At 34.8% G+C, this 17,228-nt stretch overlaps 1 protein-coding gene across 5 annotated transcripts in view; it reads right to left on the bottom strand.

Moving 5' to 3' along the window:
- Window positions 1–387: 387 nt before the first annotated feature.
- LOC132096486 (zinc finger protein GLIS1) overlaps window positions 388–17,228 on the bottom strand; it is a 29,442-nt gene continuing 12,601 nt past the window's right edge. For 4 of the 5 annotated variants that reach the window (XM_059501871.1, XM_059501872.1, XM_059501874.1 and 1 more), the window contains 6 exons: window positions 14,512–14,673; window positions 11,536–11,646; window positions 10,630–10,774; window positions 7,760–7,874; window positions 1,791–1,930; window positions 388–1,126 (listed from right to left, as the gene is read on the bottom strand). In XM_059501871.1, the coding sequence (XP_059357854.1) occupies window positions 828–1,126; window positions 1,791–1,930; window positions 7,760–7,874; window positions 10,630–10,774; window positions 11,536–11,646; window positions 14,512–14,673 (972 nt within the window). In that variant the 3' untranslated portion in view covers window positions 388–827. The remainder of the gene's footprint in view (window positions 1,127–1,790; window positions 1,931–7,759; window positions 7,875–10,629; window positions 10,775–11,535; window positions 11,647–14,511; window positions 14,674–17,228) is intronic. The other variant, XM_059501875.1, reaches the window with a different exon arrangement.

The raw sequence follows: 17,228 nt of genomic DNA, 5'->3' as shown, positions 1-17,228 counted from the left end.
ATTTACTTGTATAGTGCTTTTTTATAATGTTTTTCTTTTTCAAAGCAACTTTACAGAAAATCGCGCTTAGCCTGAAAGTATTAAAGCCCCCAGTGAGAAAGTAGCCTAAAGATAATTGATAATTCTTAAAAATCGCACCAAGAGCTGAAAAACAACTTTACAACTTAAGAATAATATAATAATAACAATCAGTGTTTTTTTTTTTGTCAAAAGTAAACCAAAACTAACGTTATATTCTAGGCGTTATATTCTAACTAGGCGTTATATTCGAGTTAAGCACAAGATGGCAGCATTCTTCTAGTAGTTTCTTCTTTTAGCCAGCAGACGATCATTTCAAGGTCAAACACCTAGAAAAACCTGCACAGACATAAGTGGGATGCTCTTTTTTTCTTACATTTTCTCTAATTTAATTGAGAAAGAAAGCAAAATGTTACATCGTATGAGGTGACACTAACATCACATATTATAAGATAGAATATAATGCTTAAAAAATACACCAAGAAATAATAATAATAATAAAACCAAGAAATGTCATGTTACCAACTCAATGTAAACAGCATCTCTCCTCCACATTCTCTGTGCACACTTAAAGAGAAAAGTACAGTGTCTATTTAACATTAAAACACAAGGCTGTAACATCATCATCAGTGTCCGATCTGAGGAGTTTCTCTGATTTTTGATGCACTGCTCGAGGAAACTCTCAGAGGATATTGCCTCATACAGTTCTCTTTAAAGAGTCTTGATTCAGAACTGCACTTCCTCAAAGGCCCATGCTTTCCTGTTGTTCCTGTGCTGCTGCTCTCAGGTGCAGTGGACCGAAGGTGTGTCTAAAGTCTAGAGAGAACAGATCTGACTGAGGCAGCGCTCATAGATCCCAACTGGAACGGGACAGGGAGTGAGGCGATTACCCCCCGACTGTATGTCCTGGGATAGACTGTAGCCTGCCAACATAGAGAGAGGTTGCAGAATTGAACCAGAGATAGAGGCAAAGAGCTGACTGACATAAGCGGACACTTACCAGAAGAGTTCACACACGTAAAAGGAAATCCATTTTGGTCAAAATTATGCAGATCATCTCTTCCATTGCTGGAAATCTGCTCAACTCGATTAAAAGTGGCCTGAAAAACTAGACACAGACACAGAAAGTGCAGAATTAGCTAAACACATTTTATTGCTGTTTGATACTTCATATTAGTTTATATTCCCCCAATAAAAAAAAGACCAAACATCTTCTTAAAATTAAACCACCTCAATATTTAATTAAAGGATTTATGGAGCATAAAAAAAAAAAAAATTCACATTTTGTTTACAAATGGGTCTAATCATCTTTTTTTCTGCTTAGACCCAGTTAACATGCACATGGATCTGATTAAATGATCTAATTTAGTGGTTTTCGAGCTGTCGTAGAACACTGATTTAACAGAGCCAGATTTAAATCATTACCACTTGTTATTATAAACTAACCACGTAGACAATGGGAAACAAGCAAATGCAACTATAAATCTTTAACAGCAACAATGAGCCTCTTCATGAGATGCTCTGTTCCCGTAAATGAAGGCCTTCCTGAAACAGGCTGTAAAATCAGTTGAAGGAGGTATTTGTCCCAGACTTACTTTGCTGACTAACGCTGCTGTGTTTTGTAAAGTTAATGCATATTCCAGCATGAGTGCCAACAAGTTGTCAGTTTGCGGAAATATTGGGAGTATAAAGCAGCAGAGTGAAGAATGCCTTGCACCATTTTATTTCATTTTTTTAACATTAATGAAGGTAACACAGAATAGCTTTCTTACCATGGTGATTTACTGGTACTTCATGAAACATCTGGTTGAGTTTTTGATGTGGGTTTGGGAAGGAGCTGTGTTTGCCAGAGACACACTGAACCTCATTGGTACCACTGACCAGGTTGATTCCACAAACCAGTGGAGAAAGTCTGAAATAACCCAGCAGATGCTTTCAAATTCATGCATTCATGTCCATAATCATGCACTAAACTTCCCTTAAATGGTTTATTTAATGGTATTTTATACTCTACAACAATTTATAAAATTACAAAGCTATCTACATTTTATTTTAATATTTACTACATTCTATTCTATACATTCTAGTGTATGTCAAATTCAAGAACTGCTAAAATGATTATGTAAAAACCTCAGAAAAGATTGTCTCACACAACACAAAACAAACAGTTCGCAAACAAATTGTACCTAAAAGTTGTGGTCATGAATAATATATTACTCCAACTATGTAGAGATCAGTAAGCAGTGAAAGAATGTAACCATTGATAACTCATTCCTCTTGAGAGCCCAGTAACTAGCCAGCAATGAAGCATCATGATGCACTTTATGCGGAGCACAGTGTTCATTTAAATGACGTGATCCCTTACAGAGAGGCCCTTTTGTGTTATTCATCAGCATTGGAGATGCTTTTGTCAATATAACTCACATCTGCTTAAACAGAGCTACATCCCAGTGATAACTAAGCAGTCATTTTTACACATTCAGAGAAAAATAGTTATCTTTAAAATTAGGACAATTTTTGAACAAAATGTTATCACCTCCTCTTTAAATATTGTGCTATGGTGTAGATACCCTACAGTGTGAATAAGAGATATAAGTATTCATTCACTTATTCATATACGCTTTAAAAGAGTGTTTATTAAATCTCAGAGAAAAGGAAACCTAAGAAAACTTAGAAGTATGAAAACATGGAACAGCTGCAATATTTCATTACACATTCAATATACAATATATGCACAACATTGATAATATGAATGATAAACTGCTGATGAGTTGTGGTACTCCAAAAATATAAGTTTACATCTGCACTTTGTTTAACATTTATAGAACTTTTTTTTTCTATGAAATTTTATGTAAAGTTGACATATTTCAGGATATATATTTCCATTTGTAGAAGGTAATTTATGGGTTTGTCCATATGTGTAATAATTATTATTGTAAGGTATTATTATTATTTAATATTTGTTTCATTGTTTACATTAATATTTATATTTTGTAATCTTTTTTGTTTCATTACATTTCATTGTTATTTTATTTATGTGAATTTTAATACTGTTGATTGTATTACATTTTTTTGTTTTTGTTTTATCTATCTAATTTATTTTACTGCTCTTATTAATTTAATGATTTTGACATTGTTTTGTAGATGTGTACAGGACCAGGAGTTCAAGACAATGCTTTCTTCTTTTGGTTTTCTTTATACTCAGAATTTGGGACGTGATGTTTTTGAACATAACATTTTTACTTTGTTTTGAATGTAACTGACCCATATTATAAATGATATCAGCCACAAAAAAATAAAATAATAAAACTGTCGAAAATAACACAAAATCCACCTTGTGCTTGGTAGTGCTGTGTCCTATCACAGGGCTTCACAGCATAAGTGAGGCAGATAAGCATAGTGTGTGTGTGTGTGTGTGTGTGTGTGTGTGTGTGTGAGTGTGTGTGTGTGTGTGTGTGTGTGTGTGTGTGTGTGTGTGTGTGTGTGTGAGTGTGGGAGAGCCCTGCAGCGCTGCCATGTGTGTGGAGCAGAGGGCTGTGTCCCAATAGGGCGGCTGTCAGCACAAAACTCAGAAAACAGCTCCACTCTTCATATTTTTACAGCGAGCCTCTCTATACACACTAATCACAGCCAGCTGCCTGTACGCACCCTTAGGCTGGAATGAGAGGAATCTTTCATGCAGCGTTTAAAAATCCCAATTTACCCATCACACTGATCTTCCTCTTGGTTGACAGCGTGTTATTTTCAGCTAACACACTGCAGTGAAAGACCTGCTTAAAGACGTTTGGGTAAGGTATCCTGTCATGTTTGAGGAGCTCATTAAATAAGTGAATGAAATGACTCAACTTTACAGGGCAGGAACTTTCATCTTGGAAAAGATTTTATGGATCCAACAGTCCTCCTTTTAAACTCACAGGTGAACGAAAAGTTATTACTGCTAGCAAACATTGCTTCGACTACTAAAGGAGCTCCAAAATCACTCTAATGCATCATGAAGTCATCATACTTTATATAAAAACAGCAGGTACACTAATGTTTAAGTGAACTGCATGGGCAGGAAACATATATTACCAACTCGCCAATGATCATTTTTAGATTTAATACTTGTCCATGAGCATTTTTACATTTATAAATATCATGATTTAAAATTTAAATAGGTTAAATACAGAGTTACTTCTTGAAAGAAGATTTTTATGCTTCATAAAGAAGCTTTATTTATTATTTCATTAAAAATACAGTAAAAACAGTAATATTGTGAAAAATTACTACTGTTTTCTATTTGAATATACAGTATTTTAAACTGTAATTCATTCCTGGGATGGCAAAGCTGAATTTTCAACAGTCATAACTCCGGTGTCTTAACATTTCCTATTATTTATCAAAGTTGAAAACAGCTGTGCTGCTTACTATATTTGCAAAAACTGTGATACATTTATTTGGAATTGAAATCTTTTGTAACATTGTAAATGTTTTATTGTCAACTGAATGTGTTCTTGCGAAAAGAAATTTTTTTTTAAATGAAATAAACATTTCTTTAAAATAATCTTGCTGAACCCAAGCGTATGCATGGTAGTGTATAACTTTTTTTAGTTTTCAGTAGTTCATTTTAAGTGGTGATATGATATAATAATTTTACAAAAAATACAGTACAAATAAATAATAATTAGTACAAAAAGTCCTATTTATAGTATGATAAAACTGCATGCATATAAATGCTAAAATCAGCTTTTGCAAGTCTCATACATATCGAACAGAATGATTCTTTTGTCAAGAAAATCTAATGGCTAATAACTGATAAAAGACCAAATGATAACATCTGATAACTGCTTTAAAAGAAAGTCCATCAGCATTCACGCACATTTACACAAAAATAAACCGCACATCGTTCAAAATCTCACATTTCATAACAGGGATTTGAAATAGCAACAATACTCAGTAAGCAAAGTCTCCTAAATGCTTACTTTCTGCCAAACGAAACAAATTTTGCAATGGGATCAGATTTTGATGGCAGGAGTTAGGAAAGACTAATTTAGTTATAAAATGTATAATATCATTTAAAATCCATTTGGGGAAAAAAAATCTAGTTTTCTGTTGTGGGACCACAAACCTAAGCCTTCAGTGTTTCTGTCACACAGTCAAGCGCAGGATAGCTGGCAATCGAGAGTGTGCGTGAAGTGTTAAGTAGGTTCTGGTGAGATGTTTTGTTATTTGATAAAACACATTTCCTGTTTACAGCCACAGAGCTTGCTGTGCTGTTTTTTTGTCACATCACCTCAAGAGTAATTGTTGTTTACACAAATCGAGTCATGGCATGTTTCTCTTTTCCGGACGCATCTGGATAAGCAAACGTTCAGAAACAAACATTGCCTGTTTGTGGTGAGTGACAGCATAACAATACACTTCTTTAACAACGGCAATAAAAAATGAAATAATGAGAAGAATCATTACCGCCGTTCCTAAGGACTGAATTATAGTGACCACAATCGCAAAAGAAATCCTTATGATCTCAGATCAGATCGAATCCCTACACAATCGGCACATATTTGCGTGACAGCGCAACAGTAAGACTTAGAGAACGGGTCATGGGTTAACTGTGTGCTGTAAAAGACCCATCCAAATGCATAATAATAATATTTTTCTACTGAAGAAACACGTGTTGCCACACTTCATAATGTCTTCGTTCTGAGGGCAGGGACGATTTGCTCCCATCGCATCGGCTGTGCTGTTTTCATGTTTCACTTCATAAGCACATGTTGCTAACTGCTGTGGTTGACTCACATATATGCACCGCAGATGGAGTCCTTCAGTCAGTGACAAATAGCCAATTAGACCCACATAAAATTGCTCCCATATGTATCAAAGAAGAAAACTAGATGTTTCCATGCTGTATGTTTGCTAAAATGCATATTTGACATTCTATATCTGGTCTATATGAAAAAAAATAAATAAATTGACATTTGAACTTAAAGTGGTGGTGTTGGCGCAGTGGATAAGACACATGCCTTTTTTTGTGAGAGAGACCTGTGTCTGTGACACCAATGTGTCCCTGAGCAAGACACTTAACCCCTAGTTGCTCCAAAGGCGTGCGACCTCTGACATATATAGAAATTGTAAGTCGCTTTGGATAAAAGCGTCAGCTAAATGAATAAATGTAAATGTAAAGTTCATTACCATCCCAATACACAGCAGCGCACTTAAAAGAATAGTTCACCCAAAAATACTAATTCTGTCATTAATTACTCACCCTTATGTCGTTCCAAACCCATAAGATCTTTGGAACACAATGCAAGATAATTTTAAGAATTCTAAGAGCTTTCAGACCCTGAATAGACAGCAATGCAACTAAAATGTTCCCAAGCCCAGAAAGCATAGTAAGGATTTCGGTAAAATAGTCCATGTGACATCAGAGGTTCAATCGTAATGTTATGAAGCTGCGAGAACACCTTTTGTGCGCAAAGAAAACTAAAATAATGACTTTATTCAACAATTCTTCTCCAAATCACATCTTCCACCATTATGAGGAGTACTTCTGCACGTAAACAATGCATGCACCTGATTCTGCTGACGTAGAACGCACATGCGCTGTGCCTTGTTTACATGCAGACGAACGCATGCATCGTGGTACTCATAGTAATGTTTCCCTAGGGTGACACGAAGGAGAAATTTAGTTGAATAAAATCATAATTTTCGTTTTCTTTGTGTACAAAGAAATTCTCGTAGCTTCTTAAAATTGCGGTTGAACCACTGATGTCACATGGAATATTTTACTGATGTTGCTGTCTATGGAGGGTCAGAAAGATCTTGGATTTCTTCAAAAATATCTTTATTTTCGAAGTTGAACGAAGGTCTTATGGTTGTGGAGCAACATGAGGTAAGTTATGAATGAATTTTTGGGAATAACTATCCCTTTAAATATCCCTTTTTTCACAAAAGCAATGGGAATTTACTGTAAAGTTTACACAACCAGTGAAAAGTTTGGGATCAGTAAGACTTGTGATGTTTTCTAAAGTCTCTTATGCTCATCAAGGCTGCATTTATTTGACCAAAAACACAGAAAAAAAACAGTAATCTCGCAAAATGTTATTACAATATAAAATAATGGTTTCTATTTTAATATGCTTTAAAATATTATTTATTTTTGTGACGCAACTCTGAATTTCCATCAGCCATCGCTCCAGGAGAGTGTCACATGATCCTTCAGAAATCATTCTAATATGCTGATTTAATCGACTTTTTCAGGATGCTTTGATGAATAAAAAATTCTAAAGAACAGCATTTATTGAAAATATACATTTTTTCTAGCAATATAAATCTTTGCTATCACTTCTTAACAATTTAACATCCTTGCTGAATAAAAGTTTTAATTTCTTTAAAAAAAGAGAAAGAATAACTGTAGTGTATATTGTTAGAAAAGATTTCTATTTTAAACAAATGCTCTTCTTTTTAACTTTTTATTAATTAAAGAATCCTGAAAAAGTATCACTGGTTAAAAAAAATTATTAAGCAGTAATTATTAATCTAGAGTGGAAAAATAAAAAAAAGTAATCTAAAAAGTAGTCCGAATAAATTAACAAAAATGAGTAACCTAGATTACATTACTAGCTACAATTTTTATCATGTAATCTGTAATCGGTAATTTGTAAGTAACCTATCCAGCACTGCTCAGGGTTAAGCGTGGTGTGAAAAGCCCTATACAGTATCCTGATGTTCCTGGTCATGTATTGTGACTGGCGATCCTCACCTCGGCTGACTGAGCTTGTTATTGTGCAGATGGTGGTGGAGGCTGATGCTGCCGTGTCTGCGGGGCTGCTCCAGAGATAAGGCTCTGCTATAGGATTCATCTTCCTCAGGGTAAGCTGTAAACCCACAGAGAAAAAAGAGAGATCTGTTTATCATTACATCACAGTTATTTCTCCGAGACAGCAGTGCAATTAAATGGAAAGCAAAAGGATACTTTGATTAAGTCTCCTGCAATCAAGTATTTCGATATTAAGATTTCGATATAAACTCAAACAACATTGATGGCAACGTTGGTAACACTTTACATTCAGGTTCTCTTTGTTAACATTAGTTAGATGCATTAGTCAACATGAAAAAATACTTTGGAAACATTTATTAATCTTACCCAATGTTATTTTCAATATTTACTAATACTTTATTAAAACCAAATGTATCAGTTAACATTATTTCATGGACCTAAGCAAACATGAACAGTGAACAGTTGTATTTTTATAACTAACACTAACAAGGATAAACGAATGTTGCAACAAATACTGATCATTGCTAATTAATGTTAGTTAATGCATGAACTAATGGAACCTAATGGGATTTTTTTGGGGGAGTGTTATCAAAAGTACCTGCCTGGCGTAACGGCTGCTGAAAAATGTGCCTTACCATCACAAGATTAAATTACATTTTACATTTAAAATAGAAAAACAACAAATGAAATTGGAAATATTTCATAACATTACTGTTTTATTATTATTATTATTATTATCATTGTTTTTTTTTCAGATAAATCTTCCAGATATAGCTTCACTAAAACCTCAAACTTTTGAATGGTCCTGTACATCTAAGATCAAGTTATCTATTGAAGTTATCAATTTTATATTTCAATATTGTTTATTTGTTGCAGTCTACTAAGGGATTTTGGGAGATGATGAAACATACCAAAAACTTCAATATGTTTCTAAAAAAGAACAATATTTTATTGAGAGTGAAAAACGAAACATGATAGTACACGATACATATTATATGACTGGATAGCACTTTAAAACCCATATCACATGATGTGTTGTAAAACTGTGTAAAGTCTTGCTCATTATTATAATCTGGGTTCACTGAGAGAATTACAACCTGTTAATGCGCTTTTAAATGTTAAAACCGATCAAGAAGTCAATGCCATAACATTTCTGTTTAATTTCTTCTCTCTTCCTGATTGATCAAGGTCAGAATGAATGATGCTTTCACCTTGGCTTGCTCATGTGAAACATCTCTCATAGTTATTCTTCATTTGAAACACATAGTGTAGTTATTTCTTTTTCGTCAGAATCAGACAGAAATATATGTGGCTTCTGTCTGCCTTCTACATCGCTTAGAAAAATCGCGAGCAGTCTGAGGCAATTAGTGCGGACTGCCCTCATGGATTTTCACTTCAGGTGTTGACTAAAGGAGCCCTGCGCTGTCTGACAGCTTCTTGACTCGGTCTCAAGCATCTGAAGGAAAAGCGGCTGGAATGGAAAAGGTTCTGGAGTGTTAGAGACATGCGTGGGGTGGCCGCTTGCCCACAGTGGGTGCCCAGTGACTGCGCAAACACTGCTCTTTTGAGCTCGTCGGAACAGCTGATGTCAGAAATAGTGCGTAGTGTAAATGATGGGTAAAGGGAAATGAGGAAGGGAGTGGACGGGGCTCACTGGTCTGAGCACATTCTTCCCTGGACACATCTGTAATGCTAAATGGCATGCTCATATAAACAATATTTTTTTCTGTGCACTGGTTAAAAATGGATAGTGGTTGGAATTATACAGACTTCTTGTGTGCAGGGTTATACAATGTCATCTTTCACTAGCATTAGGTTCCTTTTTTATTTATTTTTTGGAAGAAATTAATACTTGTATTCAACGATTTAAAGCCAGTAAAGACATTTACATTGTTAGAGAAGATTTCTTTTTCAAATAAATTATGTTCAACAAAGAATTTGAAATCCTTTTATAAATTGTAATATTTTATAATTTCATTATATATTTTTACAGCATTTTGATCAAATAAATGCAGCCTGGATTAGCATGAGAGATTTCTTTCAAAAACATTACAAAATATTAGTGACTCTATACTTTTGAAGAGTATTATATCTCATTACTTTCAGGTGTTTTTTTATCCATCATTAAATTTACATTTTAATGCTAATTTATGGTTATTTCTCAATTTCTAAACTTTTGCATTGTACTGCATATTACACTATCTTTAGCTTAACTATCATGACCAAAATTATGTTTAGTTTAATGCTGAGCTAGAAATACATTACAAATAGATTCGATTTTTGTGTTTTGATAAAATGTATATTTTATTTCTTTATAATTTTTTTTTTGGTGGCAGATTTAAATGTAAAAAAATTTTTTGTTCTGATTTGATTGAAAAAAGAAATACAAATTGTACAAAAACTAGTCCAAAGTTAAAAGTTCTGTGTTTCACAGCAATGCTCAAACTTAGAAATTTGGCCAAAATATTTGTCAGAGAATTGTAGTACAACACACACTCAAAAATAATTTAATAATCCATAAAAATAAAAATTGTATTAAATGCCACGATTCTACAAGTCTTTTTTGTCATTTTTCCAGAAACACATTAAAACAACAAACAAACCATAGGGACCTCTGCAAAATATATGTACTTTCCAAGCTGAAAAGACCAGCTAAGGCCAGCATGAATGTCCAACCAGATGCTGAAGTCTTTCTGAGAAAAGCTGTCAAGAGGATGCCAGGGCCATCATCAAAAACACAATATGCTGGTCATTTCTATCTGGCACGCTTTGCTTCCTTCAGTTTTACAGCAGGCAAAATGTCTTGCAGGTCTTCCAAAGTTCTCATTATAGACCATAAGCTATGCACCTACCAGTAAAACCCTCCTGATGAATCTCACTGAGGGAAGCAGGACGCCTATGGTCTGGACTCTGTACTGAAGGAGCGGAGCCATGAAGATGCTGCAAGCCAAGGCACACATCCACAACTTCCTGCTCCACCTTTTTATATAGCTGGACCTGTCAAGATACAGATTACATATGCATAAAATGTACAGCACTGATTTTCTATGCTGATAAAGCAGACACCACAATAACTAGACATCAAAATCTGGGGTCTAAATTTTAGACTATGATCTGTGACAGATGGATTTTGGCCAAAAGTCAAAAACAGAAATAGAGCGTGAAGACTGATGTGAAATCAATGAAATTCAACTGAAAGAAAAGCCTTTTTCTCAGTTCCAGTGTGGGCGCATGTACTGTATTTTGCCTTTGTAGAAAAGTACCGCGAGGATGTACTGCTTGGCTGTGAGAGCGGCAAAATCTTACTGAGGCTGAAACAACTTTTTGTTGTTGATTCATTTGAGCATTCATTGGAGCTGCTGAGCATGTTTGCTATTTGCATGTCACATCTGGCCTCTTGAGGAATAGTGCTGCACTGCTTATTAACTGTGTTATGGGAACACATGTGTTCTTGCTTAGAAGGCCAAAGCCATGGGAATACACAAAGATCTCCTTCATTCTCCTTTGTTTGGAAAGCAGGAACAGCCCATAAAACAATAGGCATTTTCATCAAAGATCTCTGGGATGAAGATTACTGATGAAGTTAATGCATTAAACGATGTGACTTCATTAATCAGGTCATTAAGATCATCTAATTAGCTGCATGTTGCATGTGCATGTATCTTTGTTTTAGGTTATTAAGTTATGGAATGTGAGGCTGTTGTTGGTTGTTGTAAGAGTCTCTTGATACAAAACTAACAAACACTTGAAATTGTTACCTTTTCCTGTGCCTGCAGGGCTTTACTGGAGTGGACCTTGACGTGTTTGCGCAATGAGCTGGGGTCGGTGTAACGTTTGGTGCACCCTGGGAGCTGACATGCATAGGGTTTCTACAAAAAGTGCCACATAAAATAATGAAGCAAGAGCCACAACAGACATGTGCAATGAACAATGACCCGAGGAAGAATGTACATATAATGCATATAAAATGTATACATTTAAATATTTATAAATAAATATCATTACATTTCTTGAGTGTGGTCAAACCAAATGACGTTTTACAATCTGAACTAACTTTGCCTTGTCATAAGGAGGCCAAATTATCTGATATATTAAAGAGACTTCTGCAGGGGTCCACTCTATGATATCATTTCATTTTTTTATTTCGTCTATGATATATCGTTTTATGTATATATGCTTTTTTTATGGATTTTGGTTGCATCACATGATTTTGATTCAGTGAAAATAATTCAAATATTATTAATATTTTTTAAACTGCTTCTCTGCTTTAAACAAACAAAAATAAATAAGTAAATAAAGACTAGAAAAAAAAATTTGTTGAAAGAAGTTAATACATTTAATCAAGGATACATTAAATTAAGACATTTATCATGTAACAAAAGACTCCACAAGTTCACCCAAACATGAAAATTAGGCTGTATTTTACTCACCCCAGAATCATCCTAGATGTATATGACTTTTAGACGAATTCAGTCTGAGTTATTTTAAAAATAGTCTTTGCTCTTTCAAGCTGTTTAATTTCATTCAGTGGGTGTTGCATGCATCAGACCAAAAGAAGTTAAATAAAAAGCACACGTCCATTAAAAACAAGTGTCTCACACAGCTCCGTGGGGTGAACAAAGGCCTCCTGTAGTGAATTGATACATTTAAAAAAAAATATTCATATTCAAAATGTAATAATCACTTTAATCTAGCTTGCACTCACAGTTGTACGGAAGCAGCTCTGGGTGGATGACGTACGAGGTCAGTGTTGCGCATGCGCTGGAGAGTCTCATGAAAACCAACGTTTGTTTACAGGAGCAAAGGAAGGAAAGTTTCCTTACTTTACAAATCCTCGTTTTGTACTTCTAATTCGTGACCATTGTTTTGTTTTGATCTCTCCCCTGCGATTCTGCGTTCATCACTTCAACGCTGACCTCATACGTCATCCGCTCAGAACTGTTTCCGTGTACAACAGTGAGCAAAAGTTACATTAAAATAGTTATGTTTTAAATATTTTTTTTTAACAAAAACGCATTGACACGCCACAGGATGCCAATGTTCATGCCCCGGAGGTGTGTGAAAAACTTTTTTTTATGGACGGGTGCTTTTTATTTAACTTCTTTTGGACTGATGCATGCAACACCCGCTGAGTGTCATTAAACAGCTTGGAAGATCAAATACAATTTTTTATTTAACTCCGACTGGATTCATCTGAAAGAAGAAACTCATATACACCTAGGATGCCTCGGGGGTGAGTAAAACACAGCCTTTTCATTTTTGGGTGAACTAATGTGCAACAAATGTTTTCAACATTGATAATAATAAGAAATGTTTCTTGAGCACCAAATTAGCGTATCAGAATGATTTCTGAAGAATTATGTGATACTGGAGTAATGACTGCTGAAAATTCCATCACAGGAATAAATAACATTTAAAACAGATTCAAATATAAAACAGTAATTTTTATATTTTACAATATTACTTTTTTTTAAACATTACAAAATGATCTTTCTTTATTATATTAACAGGTGTAGCACTTGTTTTTGACTTTATGCTGTAAATTGTGTATCAAAATATATCAAATAAATACTTACTTTATACACTCTTTCAAAGTATAGAACGGTTCATGAATTTTCATCCCCAAAAAAACAAAAACAAAGGTTTTCAGATGCTTCACATGGCTACATAAAACAAACCCTCCACAGGATATTACACAGGTGCAGTGTGATACACACACAAAAAGATTCAGTAAATATTATGAAATCGCAGCATCTGTCCACTTCAAATATTAAACGTACGTCACCCTACACAAATTCTTAAAACGGCACTGACTAATCAATAATGTCGTGTCCTTAGAAATGCACTTCTTACATCAAACATTTCAGCTGTGCTAGAGAGTTCGATGGAGGTTGCGAAGGAAAAGTAAATGCTTTGCTGGATAACATTCCCAAAGTCTGCATTAATAACAAACAGTGACATAATTCTAACAGCTCCGAAAAATCACTTCCACAGATGTGCTCTACTCATCTACATGACATTCATGACATTTGCATGGTTAGAACGTCTCCAATTAGAAGTGCGACGGCTGCCATCAGAAGCTTACTGACAGCAGCGAACGAAACCACCCTGCTTTGAATAAATCAGCTCTGTTGACTTAAGTGTACTGAGGAAACAGATATCACTCGCAGGCTGGTTGTTACACAGCTTTACAGACTGGCATAAGAGCCGCAGTGGGAGAGCTGCGGAGAGAGATGTACTGTACAGCCAGAGCTGGTGGTCGCTGAAGTGGCTCTCTTTTTTTCTTAAGCCATTAAAGTGAAAGGAGATCTCACCAGTGTTCCAGACTATAATTCCTTACTCTGAATTTAGTGTAAATATAACCCTGTTATTACGACTACTTTGTCTGGAAAAAGTGACAAGTAAGCTTCCCTCGCTTGTTTGTTTTCATTAGTGGTGTACACCTTCTGCAGACTAGGTATAAATGTAAAATCACAGCTATATAGGTTATACAGTGGGGTCCAAGAACCACAAGTAAAAATCATATTTTGCATATTTATAATTAGTTAAAGGAACTTTTAGAATGTCTTTGTTTAATTACTGAGCTAAAATGGAGAAAAGTGAACTAAATAAATGTGCGCATATAAATATTGATTTCCTTCTGAGACTTTTAGATCCAACTGTACGATTTCCCGCAGTGTATTTTTAATGTGTTTTCGTGTTTACACCTGATAGAGTCATAAGAATGGTCATACCGTGTCCAGGTGTGTGCGCTGATGTTTGGCTCGATCACTGGAGTTGCTGAAGGCCTTGAGACAGCCGGGATGCTGGCAAATGTAGGGCTTCTCTCCGGTGTGGCTGCGCAGGTGGATCTTCAAGTTCTCCAGACGGGAAAATGCCTTATTGCAGCCTTCAAACTACAAGAAAATACCCAAGCATATATCCATATGAGGGAAAAAGCTAAAAATTATCCATGTAAATTATGACATGCTTTAGTGGAAGAGAGTACATGCATGATTTGTATGTAAGCTGGAATTAATATATGCAATTGATTAGAAGATGATATGAAACAGAAAACTTTTTTTGCCAATCAATCTCCTCAAAAAACAAAAACAACTAGAAGACATGTCTTGTCTGATACCAAGTTATGCTTGAAAGACAAGTGAGAAAGTGGTGGCATGAAATGTTTTCCATGGGTCTTTTTTAAAGCTCAAAATGATACCAGTTTTGGAACAGGAAATGTTTTTGCCACAGTGCACAGTTATGTAATGCAAAGATGTTAAAAACTGAATTTTCTTAAAATGAACAGTAGTTCATCCAAAAAATGAAAATATTGCCATCAACTCCTCATGTTGTTACAAACCCATATTACATTCTTTCTTCCATAGAACACAAAAGAACAACCTCTGAAGAATGTTCAAGCTGCTTCATACTGTGCAATGAAAGTGGATGGAGACCAGGGGCCATCAAGCTCAAAAGTGACAAAAAAGCACAATAATAGCATCATAAATAAAGTCTATGCACTATACATCCCAAGTTACTTATGAAAAGATAAACACTCAAATTATTATTCATTCAAAATCTTGCATGACAGCTGAGAGGTGGTCAACTTTCACTTTCATTGTATGGAAAACAGCAGACTGTATGTTCAGTTATCATTAATTGCTTTAATTGGAGTAGAAAGAAAGTCATACAGGTTTTGAAAGACATGAGTGCAAGTTAGTGCCTTAAGCTCAAAATGATGTTTGGAAATTATAGCTATTAAGGCACATAAATGTCAAGTGCTCATATGGTTGTAAATAATTGTCTATAAATGCTATTCATGTTGTCAGTTCATGCACATTTATGAGGCTTGTTCTGAAGATCCGCACACAGACACACATGCCACTATCCCAAGTTTATTAAACAGATATGTTCAAAGCTGGTTCCTGTTAGAACAAGGCTCTGCTAAGATGTTTGAGTTGGAGAGAAGCCAGCGAGGGAGTCAGTTATAAGCCCAGCTGATTCAAGGTGGCAGCCGCAGTCATGCAGACTTTTGGTTGGAGCAATTCTGCAAAATTATAAAACACATTTTGGTGGTCACAGGTGTGATGTCATGATGAGGTTATATGAAAAATGAATAGGGTTTCATTGAGCATCTTTACATTTATGCATTTATGACTATAAAATTTTAATTAACCAAGTTGACGTTTTGATGTTTTATTCATTTAGAAGACACATTTATCCAAATCAAATACACTTTCATTGAAGTACACCTACAAATGGGTTATGAATGTGTATACAAAAAAATAAATAAAAAACAAAAACCATCTCAAGAGTGTTAAAGGGGTCATATGATGCGATTTCAATTTTTGCACAGGGTCAGTTGGCCAATCAGAACAGACTACTCTTGTCAAAAGGAGGGACTTTGTAGAACATGAGCGTTTGAGAGAGGCGGAGCATAGAGGACATACAATAATGTACAGTATTTGAAAAATTATTTTCGTTTTTTGAACATTAAAGCATGTCAACATATTCTGTAACCCCAAATACAGAATAAAGATCTTTAAAAAGCATCATATGACCCCTTTAAAGCAGTCAAATTCAGAATTCTGTATAATGTACTCTATACTCTCAGATTGAAATTATGTTTAAAACTGATAACAATACATAAAAGCATGAATGGTTTTAATCTTATTAGCCGTACTGTTTACATTAAAAATCAGTTACAAATTATGATCAAACTACTAATCGAACTATATTCATTTGTAAAAACCTATTATCGTTCAGGACAAAATGCTTCCCAAATGATAGTCCTCTGGCCACCACAGTTTAAAAGAGAAAAATAAAACAAATAGATGAAATAATATCCCATGGCTATCTTGCATCATTAAAAAGAAACACATTTCCTATGTAGCTCTTGGTGAAGGAAATGAAACACAGCTTCATCAAAGTATTCAATTATTATAGGTTTAGGACACTGCTTGCAATAATATCTTTGAGCTTGACTGTATCCATCTATTATTATATTCTATGTAATATATATCTTTGCAAATCTCAAAAATAAGAGATGAACCTTAAGTTCTGGTTATGATTATTCAATATCAGGTAACAGAATGAGAGAACATTTTGCTGTTCCCTCACACTGCATGAGGACACTTACAAGTGTCATTGTTGAATTCCTAAAAAACAATCAGGCAATGAATACTGCAAAAGCTTAATCTTAAAATCCTTCTTCAAAGTCGTCCTGGTAGGAGTTGACTGAATTGATGATTGCGAAATATCAGTCTCTAGGCAATTTTCACGATTGTAATTTTTAAGTGAACTATAAACAACTCTAAAATGTCTAAATCTTTAAAAGCTGCAATGCATCCATCTTTGGAGGTGAAGAAAGATTGAGTCCACATGTCAGTCTTTCTCAATTGCAAACTCTTACTTCAAAGAACTGGCATGCATTGAAATAAAAATGTCTTGAGTTTTTACTGATTGATAC

This window comes from Carassius carassius, chromosome 20 (assembly GCF_963082965.1).
Source record: "Carassius carassius chromosome 20, fCarCar2.1, whole genome shotgun sequence".
NCBI lineage: Eukaryota > Metazoa > Chordata > Actinopteri > Cypriniformes > Cyprinidae > Carassius > Carassius carassius.
Note: the sequence above shows the minus strand (reverse complement) of the source record. Positions and strands in the feature narration are given on the sequence as shown.